This window comes from Asterias amurensis, chromosome 18 (genome assembly GCF_032118995.1).
Source record: "Asterias amurensis chromosome 18, ASM3211899v1".
Classification (NCBI taxonomy): Eukaryota; Metazoa; Echinodermata; class Asteroidea; order Forcipulatida; family Asteriidae; genus Asterias; species Asterias amurensis.
In genome coordinates this window covers 12,999,909-13,018,655 of record NC_092665.1, presented here as the reverse complement: position 1 = coordinate 13,018,655, position 18,747 = coordinate 12,999,909, and the positions used below count along the sequence as shown (strand labels likewise).

At 37.9% G+C, this 18,747-nt stretch overlaps 1 protein-coding gene across 4 annotated transcripts in view; it reads left to right on the top strand.

Annotated features, from left to right (window-relative positions):
- The window catches only part of LOC139951130 (protein gustavus-like), a 29,958-nt gene extending 18,290 nt beyond the window's left edge, over positions 1-11,668 (top strand). For all 4 annotated transcript variants that reach the window (XM_071949975.1, XM_071949974.1, XM_071949976.1 and 1 more), the window contains 2 exons: positions 5,774-6,751; positions 8,773-11,668. In XM_071949975.1, coding sequence (XP_071806076.1) covers positions 6,043-6,751; positions 8,773-8,900 — 837 coding nt within the window. In that variant the 5' untranslated portion in view covers positions 5,774-6,042 and the 3' untranslated portion in view covers positions 8,901-11,668. The remainder of the gene's footprint in view (positions 1-5,773; positions 6,752-8,772) is intronic.
- Positions 11,669-18,747: the final 7,079 nt, after the last annotated feature.

Genomic DNA, 18,747 nt, shown 5'->3' with positions numbered 1-18,747 from the left:
ATGTGGAATGCTTATAAGAACACAACATCAATCTAAACAAGTAGGCCCTATTTATTCCATAAAAAAAATACTTGTCATTGCAACTCTATAGACTATAGTGATTTCTCTGAAAATAACTATTTGTATTTAGTTTGATCAAACAACAAAAATATCAATACGTGTATATAAATTATATGATTACAAGCTGTCATCAAAATATGAATTTATTGGACAAGTTCTTTGAAATAATTGTCAGTGATAAAATGAAATGGATTGTGAAATTATCCGATGACACATTGTGTGTGTTTTTGCGATATCATACTTATGGTTTACCGTGTAAGAGCGAACATATGTTGTACCCAATTAAATTCTACTAATCACCAAGGCTAGTGCTTATTTTTCTATGAATCATCCTCGCTATCAATAATTTCGTTTTAAACGATCATTAAAAACCCAACCAGATCTATAACAGTGGTGGGGGAGAATATAGGTAGGAGTGGTGCCCTGAACCCTTGTGTGTGTGTGTGTGTAATGCTACAGTCATCCTTGCGTTATGATTCATTGGTGTTGTATGTGTGTAGGCACTGACTCATTGGGTCCATGCTCCTACGATCCTCATTTTTTATACATACCTAATGTACCAGTAGTGGTTGTTTGGTATTCCCCGAGTACAGTGTGGCTATAGTAGCACGGAGCGATTTCGTTCGGCAATTTTTCGGCAAGTGAAACAATTTGTGTGGCATTTAACTCTGCTGTACAAGGGAAAATCGTTTAACTGAGTAGACCGAGGCAATCAATTATTTCTAAAGTTGTGTGTCATAGTTTCATGTTTGAGATGTGGTGTTTTTCTGTGACGTACTAGTTACCAGTGGAGACGGTAAGCTTTTTTGTTGTTATTTATTGTTGTTATTTACTTCATACCTTTTCAAATTGACCAACTCGAAGGTCAGTAAGCAAAAGTGTTTGTTTTTGTTGAGCGTTTTCAAATGCAAAGCATGACACAAAGATAATTAATTTAATGTCAGTAAGTGAAAGTATACACTTACGTAAGTGTTTCAGTTACGATTTATCTTGTGTTAAATGTAATTATATTGCCTTTTCATAGTTGATAGAAAGTGGTATCTTATCTGATAACATTTAATTGCCATCAAAAAGAAACCGTCAATTTTTTTTTCCGGGTGTATATCAATGAAAAGCTAACATTACTTTTTTTTTTCTTTTTTTTTAATTATTATTGGTTAATTAAAACACATTCAAACATCGTAGCTACAAGCTGAATTGAGTTCAAAATACAGAGATTTTTAAATAATTTTTTTTTTTTAATTCCAAAAAAAACTATTAAGAGATACAATTTGGTTTTTTTATACATTAAAAAAGGCAATAAATTCTCGCATGAAAGTTTTCACAGTTGGTAGCACTGTGTTTCCCAGTGCCTTGACACAATGGTGTACTGACTTATTTTCAAATAGAAAAACCAATGAACCATTTCCCTATTTTCTAAGAATTTTATAACCCAACTTTGTAAAATTTGAAAGTCTAGGCTTCACAAGCTCAATTAATCCAATAGAAAACAGAAAGAAAAACAAAAATCGTTTTTTAAAGGTTTTTTAGGCTACAAGGTTTGTTTACTGTGAAAAGGCCCTTTAAACATCATGATCGTATTGTTGAAGAATTTCACAGGTAATTAATCATCCATTTCAACTAAAATCCTAAACAAACAGACTTAACATTTCCAGAAATGTTGACTCACAGTTTACTGCTTCGACCCACAACTCGTTGTTTTTTTATTACAAAAATAATTTGTGCATATCATATTTTACTAGGTTCATTGCACTACTAGCAAAGAATGGCTGTGTAGTTTTTGAGTGTGGGTGTAAAATGGGGCTAAAATGACCTAATAAAACAAACCGTAAAAAATGCTCCAAGAATGTCCAGTATTTGCCTGTGGGGGCGCATTTAGGGATTCCTTTGTTCCTCGTTTCCTCTTTGAGGGTTGAAACCGTTTGTTGTGCCCCCAGAAAGGCGTTCACTACCCTGTAGTAGCCGAGGCAGTTAGCAGAACCCATCCATTGTCCTATATGTATGCCCCTTTTCTCATACTTCATAGGGTGTGCCTAGAAATAAGCGTAAACGAATATCCATTCCAGCAATCGATTTTTCAACGGGTACATTTTTCTCTATTCTTGGTTACCATGGGTGGGAGTTATTCTTGTGTGACTGTTTACGTATTATTGCTACTCGTGCGAGGCATGCAGCATGCATTGTTCCGTTGTATAGTTGCACGCCAACGGGCAGTCCTTTGTTAATTATGTGGGAACTTTGGGGATGGCGTTTTGTCAGGGTAAATTTGATATTTTATTTTTTTCTTTCACCGTTTTTTTTTATTTATAAATGAAATGGTGAGTGCTGTCAATGTGGATTTGATTTGAGACGAATTACTCTCCGAAGTTGAAAGGGAAGTTTGTTGGAGTACGTGTCTTGGTTGAAATCACAAGAAATCGTCAGTTAGTCTGAAGACGTTTTTGTTGATTTTGGTTGTTACATTTTACAACCAAAAATAAGGACAATGAGTTTAGGGACCCTACATGCTGAAAATTGTGCATGGTTTTTCTATTTATTTTCTCCTCTTTTTGTAGGGTTTGTAACTTCATGTAGCCTTTAAGGCAGTGTAAATAAAGAAACATGTTTAGCGCCCGGGTTTCTAATAAAGGGGGAGGAGGAGGGGCTTTTGATTTTTGATTTTCTAGATGGCTACCATTCTTTTTAAAATTTCCAAAATCCATTGGTTTTTTTTACAGTTTAAACTCACAATAAAAAAATGAAACGTGCTGGACAAGACATTAAACAAAACAAAACATATTAAAAAAAAAAAAAAGGAAGAGTACCCTTTTTTTTAATGACTGCCCGCACATTTTTTTAAGTAAAGTATTTCCTTGATGTGCGAAACGGTTAAAATATATCCCTTTTTTCTATTTACACAAAAAAATAATTAAAAAACAAAAAAAATCATATACATATTTTTTTAAATCATTAAAAAAGTACATAAAAAAGAGGCGCCTCTAAAAAGGAAGCGGGCGGGGATGCTTCACATGTTTCTTTTTGTACTTTGCCTAGTTGAACACACAAAACTTTGTCCTAACTTTCAGAGGATCCTAATAAGAGATTAGATGAGCAGATTTTGAATGAATGTCATTCGTGGAAACACAATTCAAACAGGATGTTAAGTACACGTATACAAAAAAGGGTAACCCTAAACACATCCTTGCTCTGATTTCTACCTCTATGCTTTGATGGAATTTTGCAATTCATGGAAAAGGCCGGTGTCTATTATTAAAGGTACATTTGTAGGATCATCATTTGGTGGATTTAAACTAACGATGATTAAAACGCAAAATAATAGAACAATACAATCGAAGTCACTTTTTAGGCTACAGTTTCAGTTGCATACAGCGAAAATATCGGGACAGTTTTTTTTTTTTTTTTTTCAACAGTAGATTTATTGTTGAAAAACCGGCAGAAAAACTGCCCCGGTATTTTCATCGTTGTTTTTATCCGGTTTAGCAAGGAGCAAGTAGTTACCCCATCTGTGGTCGTATTGAGGGCAGCCTACTTGAGGGTGGTACTGCCATTAAAAACTCTATTACAAGTAGGTACTTCAGATAAAAAATACTTAATTTCTTTTCACCTTCGTTACTAAAGTATAATCTTACCTTTAATTTTGACAAGAGCATGAACTCTGAAACGACTTTGGATTGAACCCAAACCGATTGCTACGTGCCAAAGGCAAGCTTAACAACAATCACTATGGATCCTTCAAAAGGAAAGGTTTTACATTATAGCAACTTCCACAATGGGCAATGCCTGGTACTATTGTGCCATGATACACCATACATGTAGTTTAATTGGAATCGTGTCTGGGTGTTTACCGTCTCTTACGTAACTGAAATCCTGGAACCGTGTGACGTAGCTCTAGACCAAGGAATTCAATATGGTCAATGGTCAATATTGTGACTAGCAATTCATGGTACCGGACCTTATTCAAACATGGCTTATAATATTGGCAGTGAGTCAATTCTACTGAAAATGTACACTGCATTGCATTATGTCATCTGTTTTTTTATTTAATTTTCTGGTTTTCACTGAACACATCAAGTAATAACCATCCTGTGAAAGTTTTAAATGATGTTTTTTTTTCTTCGACAACGTTTTATATAGAATTATCTCCATGAAGAATGGTACAATATCTTAAAAATTAGATTAAAACTCATCCACTTTCTTATGCGGTGATAACTCACCCCGTGTTTTGTCTTTAAAAACACCCCCTTTACTAACAATAACATTTATAAGCCATGAACAAAGGATGGTCTAACTCACTCGCTCTGCAACTAGAAAGTGTGACGCACACACATAATGTCATCAAAGATACAATAATTATCAAAACAGCAACATGTTTCTTCCCTGTTATTATGTATCAGTGACATTTCTTTGTCTTCATGCTTTTAAAAAGTGCAACAAAGGAAAGATGTCAGAAAGATCATCAGTACAGAAAGTCTAAATATTATTGTATAGCATTGTATACTTCTGCACCTCATTCATCCTTGATCAAATCATGCATAAATCTATTCTAAAACTGTTTCCCATTCATCGTTTTATATATTTTATCCATTCTTGAACCAAAGTCCCATTGGCTCATGTCATGGTCAGTGGTATTACTATTTTTAGATACCAAGATTGAAAAACTAACTGTAAAGAATGATTTAAAGATATTCTTTGTGTCCCTGGCCTTTTGGGGATGATTTATAGTGCAACCATTGTTCTTCAACTCTGGAGTAAATCCCCAGAAGGTCATAATCCCATTCCTTTGTTTGGGGACCTCCAGTGGCAAGGTGAAATCCCCAAAATAAGACCTCACTTCCTGTATCCCCTTCCAACCACCCCCTGGACCTCTCCTCCCAACAGGATCCTCAAGTTCCTGCCCAAATCTTTTTGCCCATGGATATTCATGGTCTGTGAGTAACAGCCAGCCAACATTTTTCCTCTTAGCAATAATGTTCCCTCATCTCTGATGAGGGAACTACATTTCCTCCTCAAAATGTCTTCCCGATTCTCGGTTTTTCCCCCTCTACACCCTCTGGCCTTTTTATAGAAATCCCCAAAGTGCTTTCTCTTCTCGTTTTGTCTTGTTGAGGAGGAAAAGAGGATGTGGGTTGTGTTATTAACAGAGACTTATCTATTGACCCAGCCTTGATTGTCTGATAAATAGTCCTCGTTCAAATCTTCCTGGTACAACAAAATCTAAGAATGGACAGATGATCAGTATTAAGAAGCTACCATTTGTGACGCGAACTCGATACCTTGCGCTTTTTGTTAGATATTAACGTCATCAGGATTGAATGTGGGTTATTTTAGACTGGGTATGATGATCATTTTACATCCTCAAAGGTTCTTCTTTGTACTGTGGGAGAGACCGTGGGAGTCCATGGTTCATTGCCCCCCCCCCTACGGAAGCTTTCCGAGTGTAAACAATCGTTTACTTGTTGACAAACAGGATTAAAAGTTGTTTACTACATCAGCGCCTGACCTTTCAAACTTGTGACCTAGTGGATTTACTTTGTTGTTGTCCTTGCTTCATAGTTTACTCGCGTACTTAATTAATCGGGTGGATTATTGACCAATACCTGTGCATGGTAAAGCACCAAGGTTATAGTGCATGGTCAATTTGTTTACTGGTCAGTCAGTCAGTCCTGATAGTGTATTGACCGTTTTCTTTTCTTCTCCGTTATCCTTGGTGCAGACCCTGTGAGTGACGTCACCAACATTGACCAGTCACCGACAACAATAAGCTGCTGCTGTTTATAAAGTGCCGAGTATCCAGTGTATGACTTCATATGTGAAGCTGACAGCATTGAGTGAGGATCATTAAAATACTAGCTGTTCCTGGATACTGCATAAAGAAAAGGAAATCAAAGTGTCGGGTTTCTACTGGCGTGTGTAACCTACACACCGTACGTCCTGGATCACCGGAGTGGTACGTTCCTAGCAGCCAATACGGCGGGAAATTGCATGAGTCGGTCGATGGTCATGGGGCAGAAATTGTCCGGCGGAATGAAGCAAATTGCCAGAGAACCCTCAAATAAAATCACACAGAGAGAACTCATTTATAGTGGCGATCTTGTTAAACCAAACAGGCTAGATACGTTGCTGGACATGCCCCCGGCGGACAAGGAACTCCAGTACAAATACGCCTGGAACGAAGAGGACCGGTCGCTGAATATATTTGTGAAAGAGGATGACCCCGTGACCTTCCACAGACACCCTGTAGCGCAGAGCACGGATTGTATACGAGGGAAGGTGGGATTCACAAGAGGACTACATGTTTTTGAAGTTTATTGGAATACGAGACAACGAGGTACCCACGCCGTCGTCGGAGTGGCCACAGCGAACGCTCCACTTCATTGTGTCGGGTACCAGTCATTAGTCGGTAGCAATGCAGAGTCGTGGGGATGGGACATATGCCGGAAGAAGATCTTCCACGATGCCAAGCACAAGTCCGGCATGTCGTATCCACTCCTGCCAAACTCTGACAACTTCCCTGTGCCGGACAAATTCCTCATGGTACTAGACATGGACGAGGGAACACTAAGTTTCATCGCAAACGGACAATTCCTTGGCGTCGCATTCCGTGGACTGAAAGGCAAGCGTTTGTTTCCTGTTGTTAGCGCTGTCTGGGGACACTGTGAAATCTCTGTGAAATACCTTGGAGGGCTTGAACGTAAGTTTTTCAAATTTTGTTCCTTAATTACCTGTCTTATATTAGAAAAACAGAAGAGGAGTTTTAGCATTTTTTTTCTTTTAACTTGTCGTCTGTGAAGATTTATCTCTAATTAAACCTAAAATCCAAAGGAACACAAGTGGTGGAAATAGTTAAATGTGAAATTGAAAGCCTGTGATACAGTTGGCAGATGAACAATTTGTACGAGGAAATGGACAACAATGAATTCTTCTCACCATCAGTGTTTTCATAGATTATCTGATGACCATCTGTTCCTGATAATAAACCACCATTGTGTGGTCTCACCATGTCTCACACAGCTCTTCCCATACTTGCATAAAGTATAGAGTAAGCATGCATAAAGCTACTCTGAAAACCTGTGAACAACATTTTAAAAATCCAAACAAACAACTTAACTGTAACAATGCCTGAAACCACAAAAGACAAAGAGCAAACACAAGAGTTTTGGGACCCCTTTAAAGATACAAAACAGTGGGAACTATAGTGTGTGTTGTGTGGGGGGGGGGGCATGAACAGGCACACACAAAGGCTTTGTCTTCAAGCATGAGGGGTTATCATTGGTGTTACCACTGTGTTTTAGACATGTGACCATTTATGAGGACACGTCCAGTGTGTACGTGCTTACTCTAAGTCCTTGGGACCCAGCACAACAGTTCTGTCCTTGGTCCCCCCCAAGGTAAAACTATAAACACACAGGTAGTGTTCCTCTCCTGTTCTCTGAAAGGGACTGGGTTTCCGTCTAGTGGGGGAACCAATTCCTTCTTTAAGAAACATACCCAAGGTTGGAAGTGCTTTGTGTGACTTGGTGTGAATGTGAAGCAACTGTCCGGGGTAAATTGATTTTTTTCGGAGAAGGCTGGACTGTGTTTACATGGGGGATCGTAGGGTTATTAACCTCTTGTTGCCAGCTGGGGTTTTGTGGAAGGTTGAGAAAATTGGGAAAGAAAAGGCTACTACTCAAGACTGGGTGAGAACTTCGCGTGTGTGTGGGTCCTTCCTCTATGGTGGTGGGATCTTATGCCCTGTGAATCTTTTCAGGTGGTCTGCCAAAGGACCAAGACAAATTGGCACAAACAAAGTTGATTATTCAAGTACATAATGTAGTAAACAAACAGGAAATAGCAAACAAACATTAATCACTTAAAAAGATCTATAAAGCAGCACAGGGGAAAAAACCCACACTGGATTATCTCCAGAATTGATTCTACTTGTGAGTTACAAATCCCCCCCCCCTCCCCCCGGACCATCTAGAATATTTTAAGTCACCAAGTAGCACTATTCAATTAAAAGATTATTGGCGACATCCATGTCAAATTGTGATGATGATGGGCAAACAGTTGAGTCCATTCCAACATTGTCGCCGTTGCCTCCCCACAGAGTTTCATCATGAGCGTGCGTAACTTCCCTGAGAGTTTCCTGTTCTGGTTAAAACGTTTAGTCTTTTCTCTCTCCGCATTTCCATTTGTGTAGAATGACTGCCGGCGTCATGAATGTAGTCTGGGAAAATAGGACGGAGGGGGGGGGGGGGGGGGGGCGCAGGCGGGAAAGTGCAATGCGAACCCTTCGGAAGGGCTAGCCATGGGTACCGAAGGGAGAGAGAGTGACCTGGTTTTCTTTTTTGTCCGATGTGGCACTCATCGACCAAAGATGAGCATACAAAAAATAGGCAGTAATAGGCAATTCCCACTTGGAAGTGTTGCTCTGTTTTTGAGGCTGGCAGCGAGTGGGAAACGTGTGAACAGATTTCATTGCAACATCACAAACATTCATGTGGTTGTTTTTCCCCTACGGCTCATGCGAGGAGTGATGTGCACTTTTTGCTTTCAAATTTCTTGTTTACCGTTCTTTGTTGCCTTTTTACGGATGATACATGTGCACAACTGCACAAAAGTCAAATGTTGTGGTTACATTAAAACAGAAATGCTGGATTTACAAAAAAAGCACGTCTGTCACGTAAACAAAATGTTTGACCGATGTTCCTGTTCTTTGTATTTCCACAGCGTCGCCCCTCCCTCTGCAGGATTTGTGTCGGAGAGAAATTCGCCTTGCAGTCGGTAAAGAGCACCTTGAGGACATTTATCAACTCCCACTGCCAACCATGGTCAAGAGATACATCTTGTACCAGTGAGCCATCGACCGTCTTATCGGCCGGCCGTGAACACAAGAAAATCTGATGAACACATTCGTTTATCTTCGACCACCAAGCTGCTGGGACTTTGAAAAAGTTCAACGCATGGAAGGATGCCTGCTTGATCCCCCTCTCAAGGGTTGGTGCTACCTTAAAACAATTTTTTTTTTAAGAAGAAAAAAAACAACTAAGTGCTGCCATTTACTGCGGACTTTAATCAGGCAATTTGACGATGACTCAACCAACGTGCCGGAGAGTTATTTTTAATTTATTAAAGAATGACGAGATTACTGTAGTTGGGTGAGCCAAATCATGGGGGAGCTCACCGATCGAAGATTTGCTCAACGTTGAGAAGAAAAAAAAACAATTCTGAGCTGACTTGCGCCGGTGGTTAATGGAGAAATCGGGGTTGCAGGTCACCAAGGGTTTTGCGTCCATCTTTTAGTTTAATTTTCTTGTGGATGCCCCGAGTCTACACCATAAGTGCTTCGTGGAGGAACTGTCAGTGAGTTGCCACAGCGACCACCTCTTGAGATGCAGCCTGGAAAGATGTGCTCTCACGAGGCGACAACCCCTCTCACCATTTTTGGCGTATTTCATCCCTCCCCCACACCAAAGAATGGATCGTGCCCAGAGACTCCTCACATATTGGGTTGTAAAGCCAGATACTGGACCAAAGTATTTCGTATAAAGGGGGAGTTGTCGGGGGACACTTTCAGATGTTCTGTACATTACCTCAAGAGTAATTTCCAATCAAACTGTTTGGCTTAAGGACCTTCCTGTAACTAATGTTCAGTGATCAACAACCACCTACTTCTTGATAAGTTACTTCCACCCAAGTGCATTTGTAAACGACTTTTTAACTTGAGGTATTTTTCTTTTTATTATTAATATTCAAACAGGGTGTGAGAAGTGACCAATTCTGTATTCTAAACAGATGACTGGATTAACTTTGCTGAAGTAGGAACCACTAATCAATTAATTAATAATCTCTCTAGAAATTTTTATTTGATCCCCTATCAGAAGCGACCATTAGGTGGCTGTGATTAAAGGCTGCAAATTTCACCTTAGTACCTGTTTTCCCCTCGCACAACTTTAAGTTAGCAGTAATTATACACTCCAATGGAAAAAAAAAGCCTCTCCTTCAAAGAACAGAAGCACAACCTAAACCACCGTTTAAAAAAAAGAAGAAACAAAAGAACAGTACTGCTTTTAAAAGAAGAAAAGTCACATGGTGCCTCCTGTGTGTTTCCATCCAATTTGTATCCATTTGGTTGACTTTTTGTATTTAGTCTACACTCAAGTGTTTTTAGCCACTCCAATATCATAGACAAATGTAGCAACTCTTTTCCTTCATCCCTGTGATAATTTTTTTATTTATTTTAAAGTTTTTTATTTGTAAGTCTTTAAAGTTGTTTTGTTATGAGCTTGTCCGTGTCAAACACAGGCAGTGTTTCAGGGTGTTTTAAATAGTAATTCACAATTACCTTTAAAGCATTGATCAATGCAATTTTATTCAATTGTTTAGTATTTATATTGATTTCATTCACCCGCCCCTCAAAATGTGGGTGAAAACTCGAGCACTGTTCATACTGAAGGACCCTGGTGTTTCTGGATCCACTCACCGGGGACCCCAGTGATTTTTTATCATGCATGTAAAGACAGGGTGGGGGACTGTCAAAGATGTAACATTTTGAAACGAGCTAAGATTGAAAACCAAATTATTATGGAGTTTGTGTGTGGAGTAAAAAATAGTATTCGTTGAAAACAAATCTGGTTGAAGATAGTCAGATACCATCTAAATCAGATGTAATGTAATATTATCTGTATTCGAGCAACGTGTCTTGTGGGGAGTTGAAGGCAATGTACCACACATGCTCAAAACAGGGGTCTGATGAACAGTTATTTGTATTTATTTTTGCCGTTATTTATTCTGATTAACTCAGATTTGTGTGAAAGTTTAAAAGTGCTGCCAAACTATTTAATTGCCACTAGCTGTGGCAAAAAGAAAACTAAGGACCTGAAATTAACATGAAATTGTTCTGGTATTTTTTTTTCTAAATTAAAAAAAAAACATAGTATTTAAGTATTTTTAAGGATGGTGTGTTTTTTCCGCTTTTATCTGGCATTTTTTCTCCCTTTAAAATGCTGCAAAGCGGGGTGCAACTCAACAGTTAAATTATTGAATTCTTTGAGATATGTTTTTTTTTTTTTTTAACGTTTTGATATAGCCATCTGTTTAAAGTGGTGCAAGTAAACAAGTCATCACATCGGTTGTGTGTGATACAGTGCAATATGTGCAATCAGATGAAGAACTACCTTTCTCAATTTCTTCCTTTAAACAGAACAAAAACACTAATCATGTCTAGCTTTTAATGAACTAAATGCTGATTGGTCGCAATGTAGTTAAAGGAAACTCTTACTGTACGTACTTTCAGTGATTTTTTTTTTTTAAACTTAAATACAGAGATTCCAATTTCTGCAATCTTGAAAAGGAAACTTCTCATAAAATTTGCCTTTTTTATTTATGGGAACTTAAGAGGGAGTCTTATCTTGAGCCCTGGTTTTGATTCAGGGCTTGCGTTATATTAATTTTTGTAATTTTTATTTTGTGAGTGTGTGCCCGGCAGACACTTGCATCGGGGTTTCTCACGGCAATACTGTATTATCACACAAGACACTCATTTTGTACAGCTATTTTTAAACGACTGACAGATAAATTATGACATTTTGTAAATTATGAAATCATGTGATCTGAAAGACAGTTTGACATCAGTAAAAGATGACGTCTTTTTATTTTACATTGTTAAGACGTGTATGTAATCATGGTTATGTGTCACAGTAACTTACTCTTGTGACATCCTACATTGTATTGTGAATGTTTTTATAAAGCAACCTCGTTGGTTGTAAATTATTAAATATGTGGACATTTTAGTGCTCAATGATTGTTGTTTTTATCTTTGGATTTCTGTTGAGTTTTTCTTGTATCTGTTATAATGAAGTGTATGCCAAACCATTTCTTTGTTTCACATTTAATATTATTAAAAATACAACAGTTTTGCAAATATTTTGAGAATCAACAACAATTTTGTTTGGTCTGTGTGAAAGTTTTGTGATTTTTTTAAATTGAGAACTGATTCTACCTCCATGCTTTGACTAAGGCTGTGGCTGTTGGCTTTAGGGACATAGTAACTTCTAGCTATAGCCACAGCCATGGGTTTAACTACGGCTGTGCAGAGTAGTCTGTGAATGTTCCCTTACTTGAACAAACTATTTTGTAGCCGCCCCCTCTAAAGAATTCCTTAGATTCTTAGTGCCTGTAAGGAGACCAGTCCCGTTCTTACATTGTGAACTAAATGCCCCTGATTGCTAGAAAGCTGTTTTCGTTCAGAATGCAAACTGCTGAATCCGTCCCCACCAAGGCACCTGAGGCAACTGCCTCCATGCCCCTGGTTATTGTCTTGGTGCCCTTTGAAATGTTCATACATACACACAGTGTATACATACATCATTTTGCCCCACAAAGATCGGAATGCTTTACAAAAGCCCTCTTATAAATGAAGATCACAAACAAACAATGCATACAAAAACTACACAGGCAAAAAGTATATGGCATGATTACACAAATCGGTTTCAAGTCTAGCTTCACACGGAAAATACTCCACAGCCCGGGGAGCAACGGCCTGAAAGGCGCAATAAATGTTTAGTAAAGATGTGTCTTGCCGCTATAGAGGTGCCCTTGTAATTTGGAAAAATCGCCTTGCCTTGACAAAGATAATCAGTAGGCAGTATAATGTTAGGGTCGTGGCAAAGTTGAAGTTGACCAATATTGAGAACATGACGATGTCCTCTTTGAGGAAATACATGTGGGCAGCCATTTTTGGCAGAACGAGTTACTACAGCTTTTCCATCTGTCAATCTGGCACAGTTTGACCGACCTGCACATGGTATTGATACATGTTTTTTTGTTTCCCATCGCTAACATAGAGCAGGCATGATACTTCACAGAGGCATCAAAGGCGATTGCCTACATGCCCCCTGGTCATTGCCTTGGTGCCCTTAAAATGCTACAGTGGATATTTACAATTTCCTCATAGGGTGCCCTTTACCAAGGAGAAATACCTTGGTGTCCTTGCCCTTTCAAAAACAAAAGCATACAGGCCTGGTAGAGCATAAAGAAAGATATAGGGTGTGTTTCTTCTTCACTCTTGTAACCAGATCACAGGGACCAAACAAAGTACCTTCTTATTAACAGGGCTCTCGTTTTAACATGAGTGGGCGAAACAAAGAATAAAGAGAATTCAAGAGACTGGGGGTTTTGTATTATGCTCTGTATGGCAGCTTTTTGTTTAAGACAGTTCTCTTCATACCAAAAGATGACCATAATTGGATCAAGCACAGTATTATTCTGAGTACATTTCAATTGTTTATCCCCTCCCTTCAATAGTTGTTCCAATAGAACTTTGGCTGGCCGCTCCATATTTGGCGACTTCCATGTTTTGTTTGTTTGGTGGTTTTCGACAGCATGTGGTGATCTTTTCCTTTGAATGGAGTATTAGATCATATAAGGATCCTTGGCAAGAGGGAAATGCTTCTCGACTGTTTCCTCTTTTGATAGTTGCAGTAACAGAAAACAAACAAACCAACAAACAAGGGAAAACATTGACTTGGCAAAACACCATGACTAGAAATATCAACCCCCCCCCCCCCCCCGTCTTAAAATTAGACTTGTGTTAATTTCAATCATTAAGAAATGGTACTGTGCACTATTAATAATGTTTTGTCTACCTTGGATTCAAGTGTGAACCCGGGAGGTCCCTCAAGGATGCGTTTTGGGACTTTTGTGCAATGGGTACTTCTTGTTATGACTCCCTACCAAAGTACATTTTAACTGCTGTGGGTGGCAGGCGAGCTAGTATTATGATTCAAACCACTTTGATTAATATGTTTTGGTGGCTTAAGGCTAAGCAGTTACGCATAAGAAACTGCATCTGAAGTTTTAGAGGGTGTATACGATTTGATTATAATTTGAAAACTTGAGAAGAAAAAAACATCTGTGTGGTCCACAGGCCTAATAAGTTCTGTTTTTTAAGAATAAACAGTTGTTGGCTTTCTGCTTTTGTTAATGAGTTCATGGAGGTAGAAATTGAGTTTAGCTGAAGGGAAGACTGAACAAAATGCCCATAAGCAAAAAGAAACGATACAGTTTATTTCATGCGATTTCGCCTAAGGGAATGCTTATTAGGAGTTTTAGAACACTATGTGACTTCTATCTAATACGTCAGTACAAATAATAGCCTGTGACTGCATTGGAATTATAATAGAGCAAGGTCTTATGTAAAGCAATGAAACTTGCTACACCCATCTATTACTGATCTACATGTGGTTTTGTTTCACAAAAGCACCCCCCCCCCTCTGCAAAGTTGTGGAGCCAATTTTCCCTGCTCGATGGTGAGAACATGGAACTCTCCATGGTGAGAAGTACAGAGAGCATTTCTCTCAGATCCCATGTTGCCATTTGCCAACAATGAACACTTCTCTTTGTTTACTGATCTCAACTTAAATGCATATGTTGTTGTCCTTTAGTTATTGGATGTGAAAAGTAAAGCCTTGACCATCTGGACATGTGTTTACTCAGCAAACAGACAACTACTAATTCTCAAACAACAACAAGATTAGCCCAGATAAGGAACAACCATTAATCCTTTTCTGAATGTTTGACAGTTGATAATAAAGATGTTCTAAATGGCCCCCACATGGCCATCAACTTTAGAATTGATTATGAACTGTGCTGATCACACTGGAGTGTTAATGCTTCAACAAAAGGGTTTATCCCCCTAGCTCCTAGCAGGATCAGTTCCTCCTTTGATAGTCCTTGCCATTCAGCAACTTGAAGGTTTGAACAGTGTGTGTGTTACATTGCAGAAGATTTGCTAAAACTCGACATCACCAAAAATATGAAGAACTTTAGAGGCGGTGGACACTATTGGTAATTGTCAAAGACCAGTCTTCTCACAAAATAACAAACCTGTGAAAATTTGAACTCGATTGGTCCAATAGTGTCCCACTGCCTTTAAGCCTAAATTGTTCACAGTTTTGTTATTTCTTGTATACAGTTGATCACACAAGAACACTATCTGTGATTATGTTGTCAGCTCAACCAAACCTGTACAATACATTTAAAGTAGCTCTATGAAAATTGTCCAGTTCAAGAGTAAGCGGTGACATTGTTAATGCTTTTTCACAGTTCAGAGAGTTAACTGAACAAACCTTCCAAAGTAGATTGTCCATTTCATGAAGCTGCCATAGACTTGTCACTCAGTCACAAGCTCAAAACTCGACTCGTGATTTGTCTTATAATGACCAGGGCCATTTTGGGTCAAAGCTATTTTAGTAACTGGCCATCGTTTAGCTAGGTAATGAAAGGATTTACAGTTCACATGATCAGTTTATGGTTTATTCACCCCTTTTTGCCGACAATGGTTGGAAGTTTGACCTGACAAGCCCTGACGCCTCCCAAGGCTGGGTTTACTGTGAATTTAAGATAAAAAGCAATGATCATTTTGGAATGAATGGTATAGTACTACTTAAATCTTGTTTATTTATAACCCAGCCGATTTCCTACCTTCCACCCAGGTAATAAGAAGCAGGAGTTCTTTTCAGAACTGAGAAGTCTCCCTAATTCTGAGAAATCTACTCAGTGGTATTAGATTAGTCTTTATAGCAAGACAGATTCCCAAAAGAATAAATTCTGCAGTAAGTAGACTCGAACCCGTGCACATGATCAGAAACACCATATCTTAAACGAACACGTTGCCTTGGATCGGACACGTTGGTCTATAAAAAACATTTATAACCGTTTGTTATAAAATGCATATTGGTAGAAAGATTGGTAGAACACAATGATCCACACACCTTTGCCTTGAAATTGCGCAGTTTTCCTTTTACTCTGCGAATTAACATGGTTGGCCATTTCTGGGAGTCAAAAATGTACCATGTCTTAATCCTCAAGGAGATGTTTTGTTCTGCAAATGAAAATAAACAACTTTTTATAAAATCGCTTTTCGTTATGAAATGACACCATCTTTGCCAAGTTTAAAGAAAAGAAGCTTTCTTAACATAATTCTTGTTCATTCTTGAAGTGTATTTTATGAACTTATATTGTCACCAAGCATTATAAGTTGACAGATACTAGCGCTTTACAAATTTACAATAATTAATAGTATTTATCTGATCTCTGTTTTAACATATAACACCAGAGATCAAAGTCAGAAGATAAATTTTACTGCACCTCTTTAACGATTTTCCACCCCAAAAAATCAAGAAAATTGAGTGACACAAATAAGCCCATAAGTAAAACATACTATAAAAACTGCCTCAGGTTCAACAATCTATTAAGCTTAAATATACCCCATATTCATGATTTTTGTTCTGATCAATAGTTTTTAATAGGATAGCCTAAGTGTCAACTCCCTTAAATCTGACCCCAATTTATAGATGCTCTGGACAATGGATAGTGCTTTTTTATGAAGGCACTTTAAATGGTTTTATAGAAAACATTTTTGTTTGAGCAGAAACAGCCCCTGTGGGGTCAGGGTTATATACCACCAATGATTATTACAATATCTTTACAATGTGTGATCAAAGGATCAAGCTGTGAGCAAGGTCAGTCTATACACTAGATTGTAAATCAGTCTTAGTCCAAAAAAACAAACAAGCAAACAAATGCAAACAAACATTACTTGTGATTGACTGAACTGGAGCAAATTGAGTTGAGCTGAGACTTGACAAAGGAGAGCTTGTCTGAGACTTCAGCAGGCAGAACCATAGGCCAAGGGACTATTAGACACACAGTCAAGATTTGGTTTAGCAAAAATATTTCAAAATTGTACTTAGAAAGCAGCTCTGCTAATTCACAAATGTCCAACTCAGTACATCTTATTTTTTTTAATATATTTTTTTACCCATACCGATGCAGTGTTAGCACTGTATACTCAGTACTTCTTGATTAGCACTGTATACTCAGTACATCTTGATTAAATGGATATGACATGCTATAGGCCTACTGTAATGTTAAAAAGGGCATAATATTAAGTTATTTCTATTACTCTATGCTGGTACTTGTTGAAAGCCTGTTTAGCAACATAACGAGAATGGAAACCGACAGAAGGAATAATAAACTGAAACTCACTCATATCAATTGAAACAAGTGACTACCCGCAGATGATTGTCTCTAGTTTCAATTGATTAGATGGAATTTCATTCAGTTTTAGACTTTAAGAGAGTAACAATTTGGGGTTGAACAAAGAAACAGTGACTAGAGTGACAGATTAATATGACGCAAACCCTAATATTGTTGATTTCCAAATTTGTTTCAATAACTTAGTTTAGGTTGCATTCAACCTGCCATACAGCCAGGGATCACATTCAAGTTTACAACCTGGGAAGGGACAGGAGAGGGATAATAATAATAATAATAATAATAATAATAATAATAATAATAATAATGATAATAATTAATTGATCTTATATTGCGCTCTCTCCAGGACCAGCCTGTTCGAGGGCGCATGACAGTAAAAATTGCAAAAGATTAAGAAAATGACATACAATAAGTGAAAAGTTTAAAGAAAAGAACATCCGTAAAAATGTATAAGCAAAGTAGATATACAACTTTACAAGCAAAAAAGTGCATTAACACCCTAAAACAATAAAGGCTGTAAATGTAAAAAAAATGCAACTTTGATACAAGAGAGCAACACTCAAATAGAGACCATAACATTAAAACTAAAATATACAAAACTCACTACACATTACCGAAGGCTATCTTAAAAAGAAAAGTTTTGAGTTGCGATTTAAAAAGACTTTGGGATGTTACATTTAATGTCACATATCAAGCAGTACACCACATGGGGAAACTGACTGGATAAATTTGAAGGTCCAGCAGGATCAAGTTTCGCTTCAGTAAATTGTGTTCTTTGTTCAAGCATGGTTCAACCCAAAATTATTCTCTGAAAATTGCCATCAATAACATTAGACTTCCTATAGTCTAGATTTCACTGACAACAACCCAGGAAGTCAAACTGTACATCCTGCAATTGTGACGTCAACAATCCTGATGTTGCAACAACAGTTTAAAGTGAACCATGCTTCACATCAATTGCAAAAGCAAAGTTGATTTTATCTCAGCAATTGGGAAAATAGAGCATTATCATTATTGGGTCATGTAAAGTCAAAATGCATTCACTGTGCATGAAGTTACCAGGTCAAACTAGTATCATACCAAAGTTTTTCGAAGTTAATTGCTGTGCAGTAGAAGAAAATTTGGCCTTTGAAAACTAACCATAATAAAAATAATCAAAACTTTTACAAGACCTCGATAGCTGCTGCAAGCTGTGCTGATCAGCCAAAAACCAAAGCAACAACAACAACAACAACAACAACAACAACAACAACAACAACAACAACAACAACAACAACAACAACAACAACAACAACAAATCAATAATAAAGTCGACCAAACGCTTCTGTAGACATGTAGGACTTCAAACTGTTCTTGAATATGCCAATTGAATTTAAAAGTTTTGCTGAGATCTGAAAAATACTCTATCTTCAAATGCCAATGCTTTGCTATTCTTTCCTGTTCACACTATAGAGGATAGAGTTCAAGTTTGAACTCGAGACATTTTATCCGGCAAAAATCACGTGAATAAAAACTACAAGTCTTACGTCAAGATTCTCTGAAATGTCCTCGGTGTTTCCTGGGTCAATAGGAAATGTCAAGTCCAACAACTTTTGATACATCCTTCCGTTAAAGGAACACGTTGCCTTGGATCGGTCGAGTTGGTCT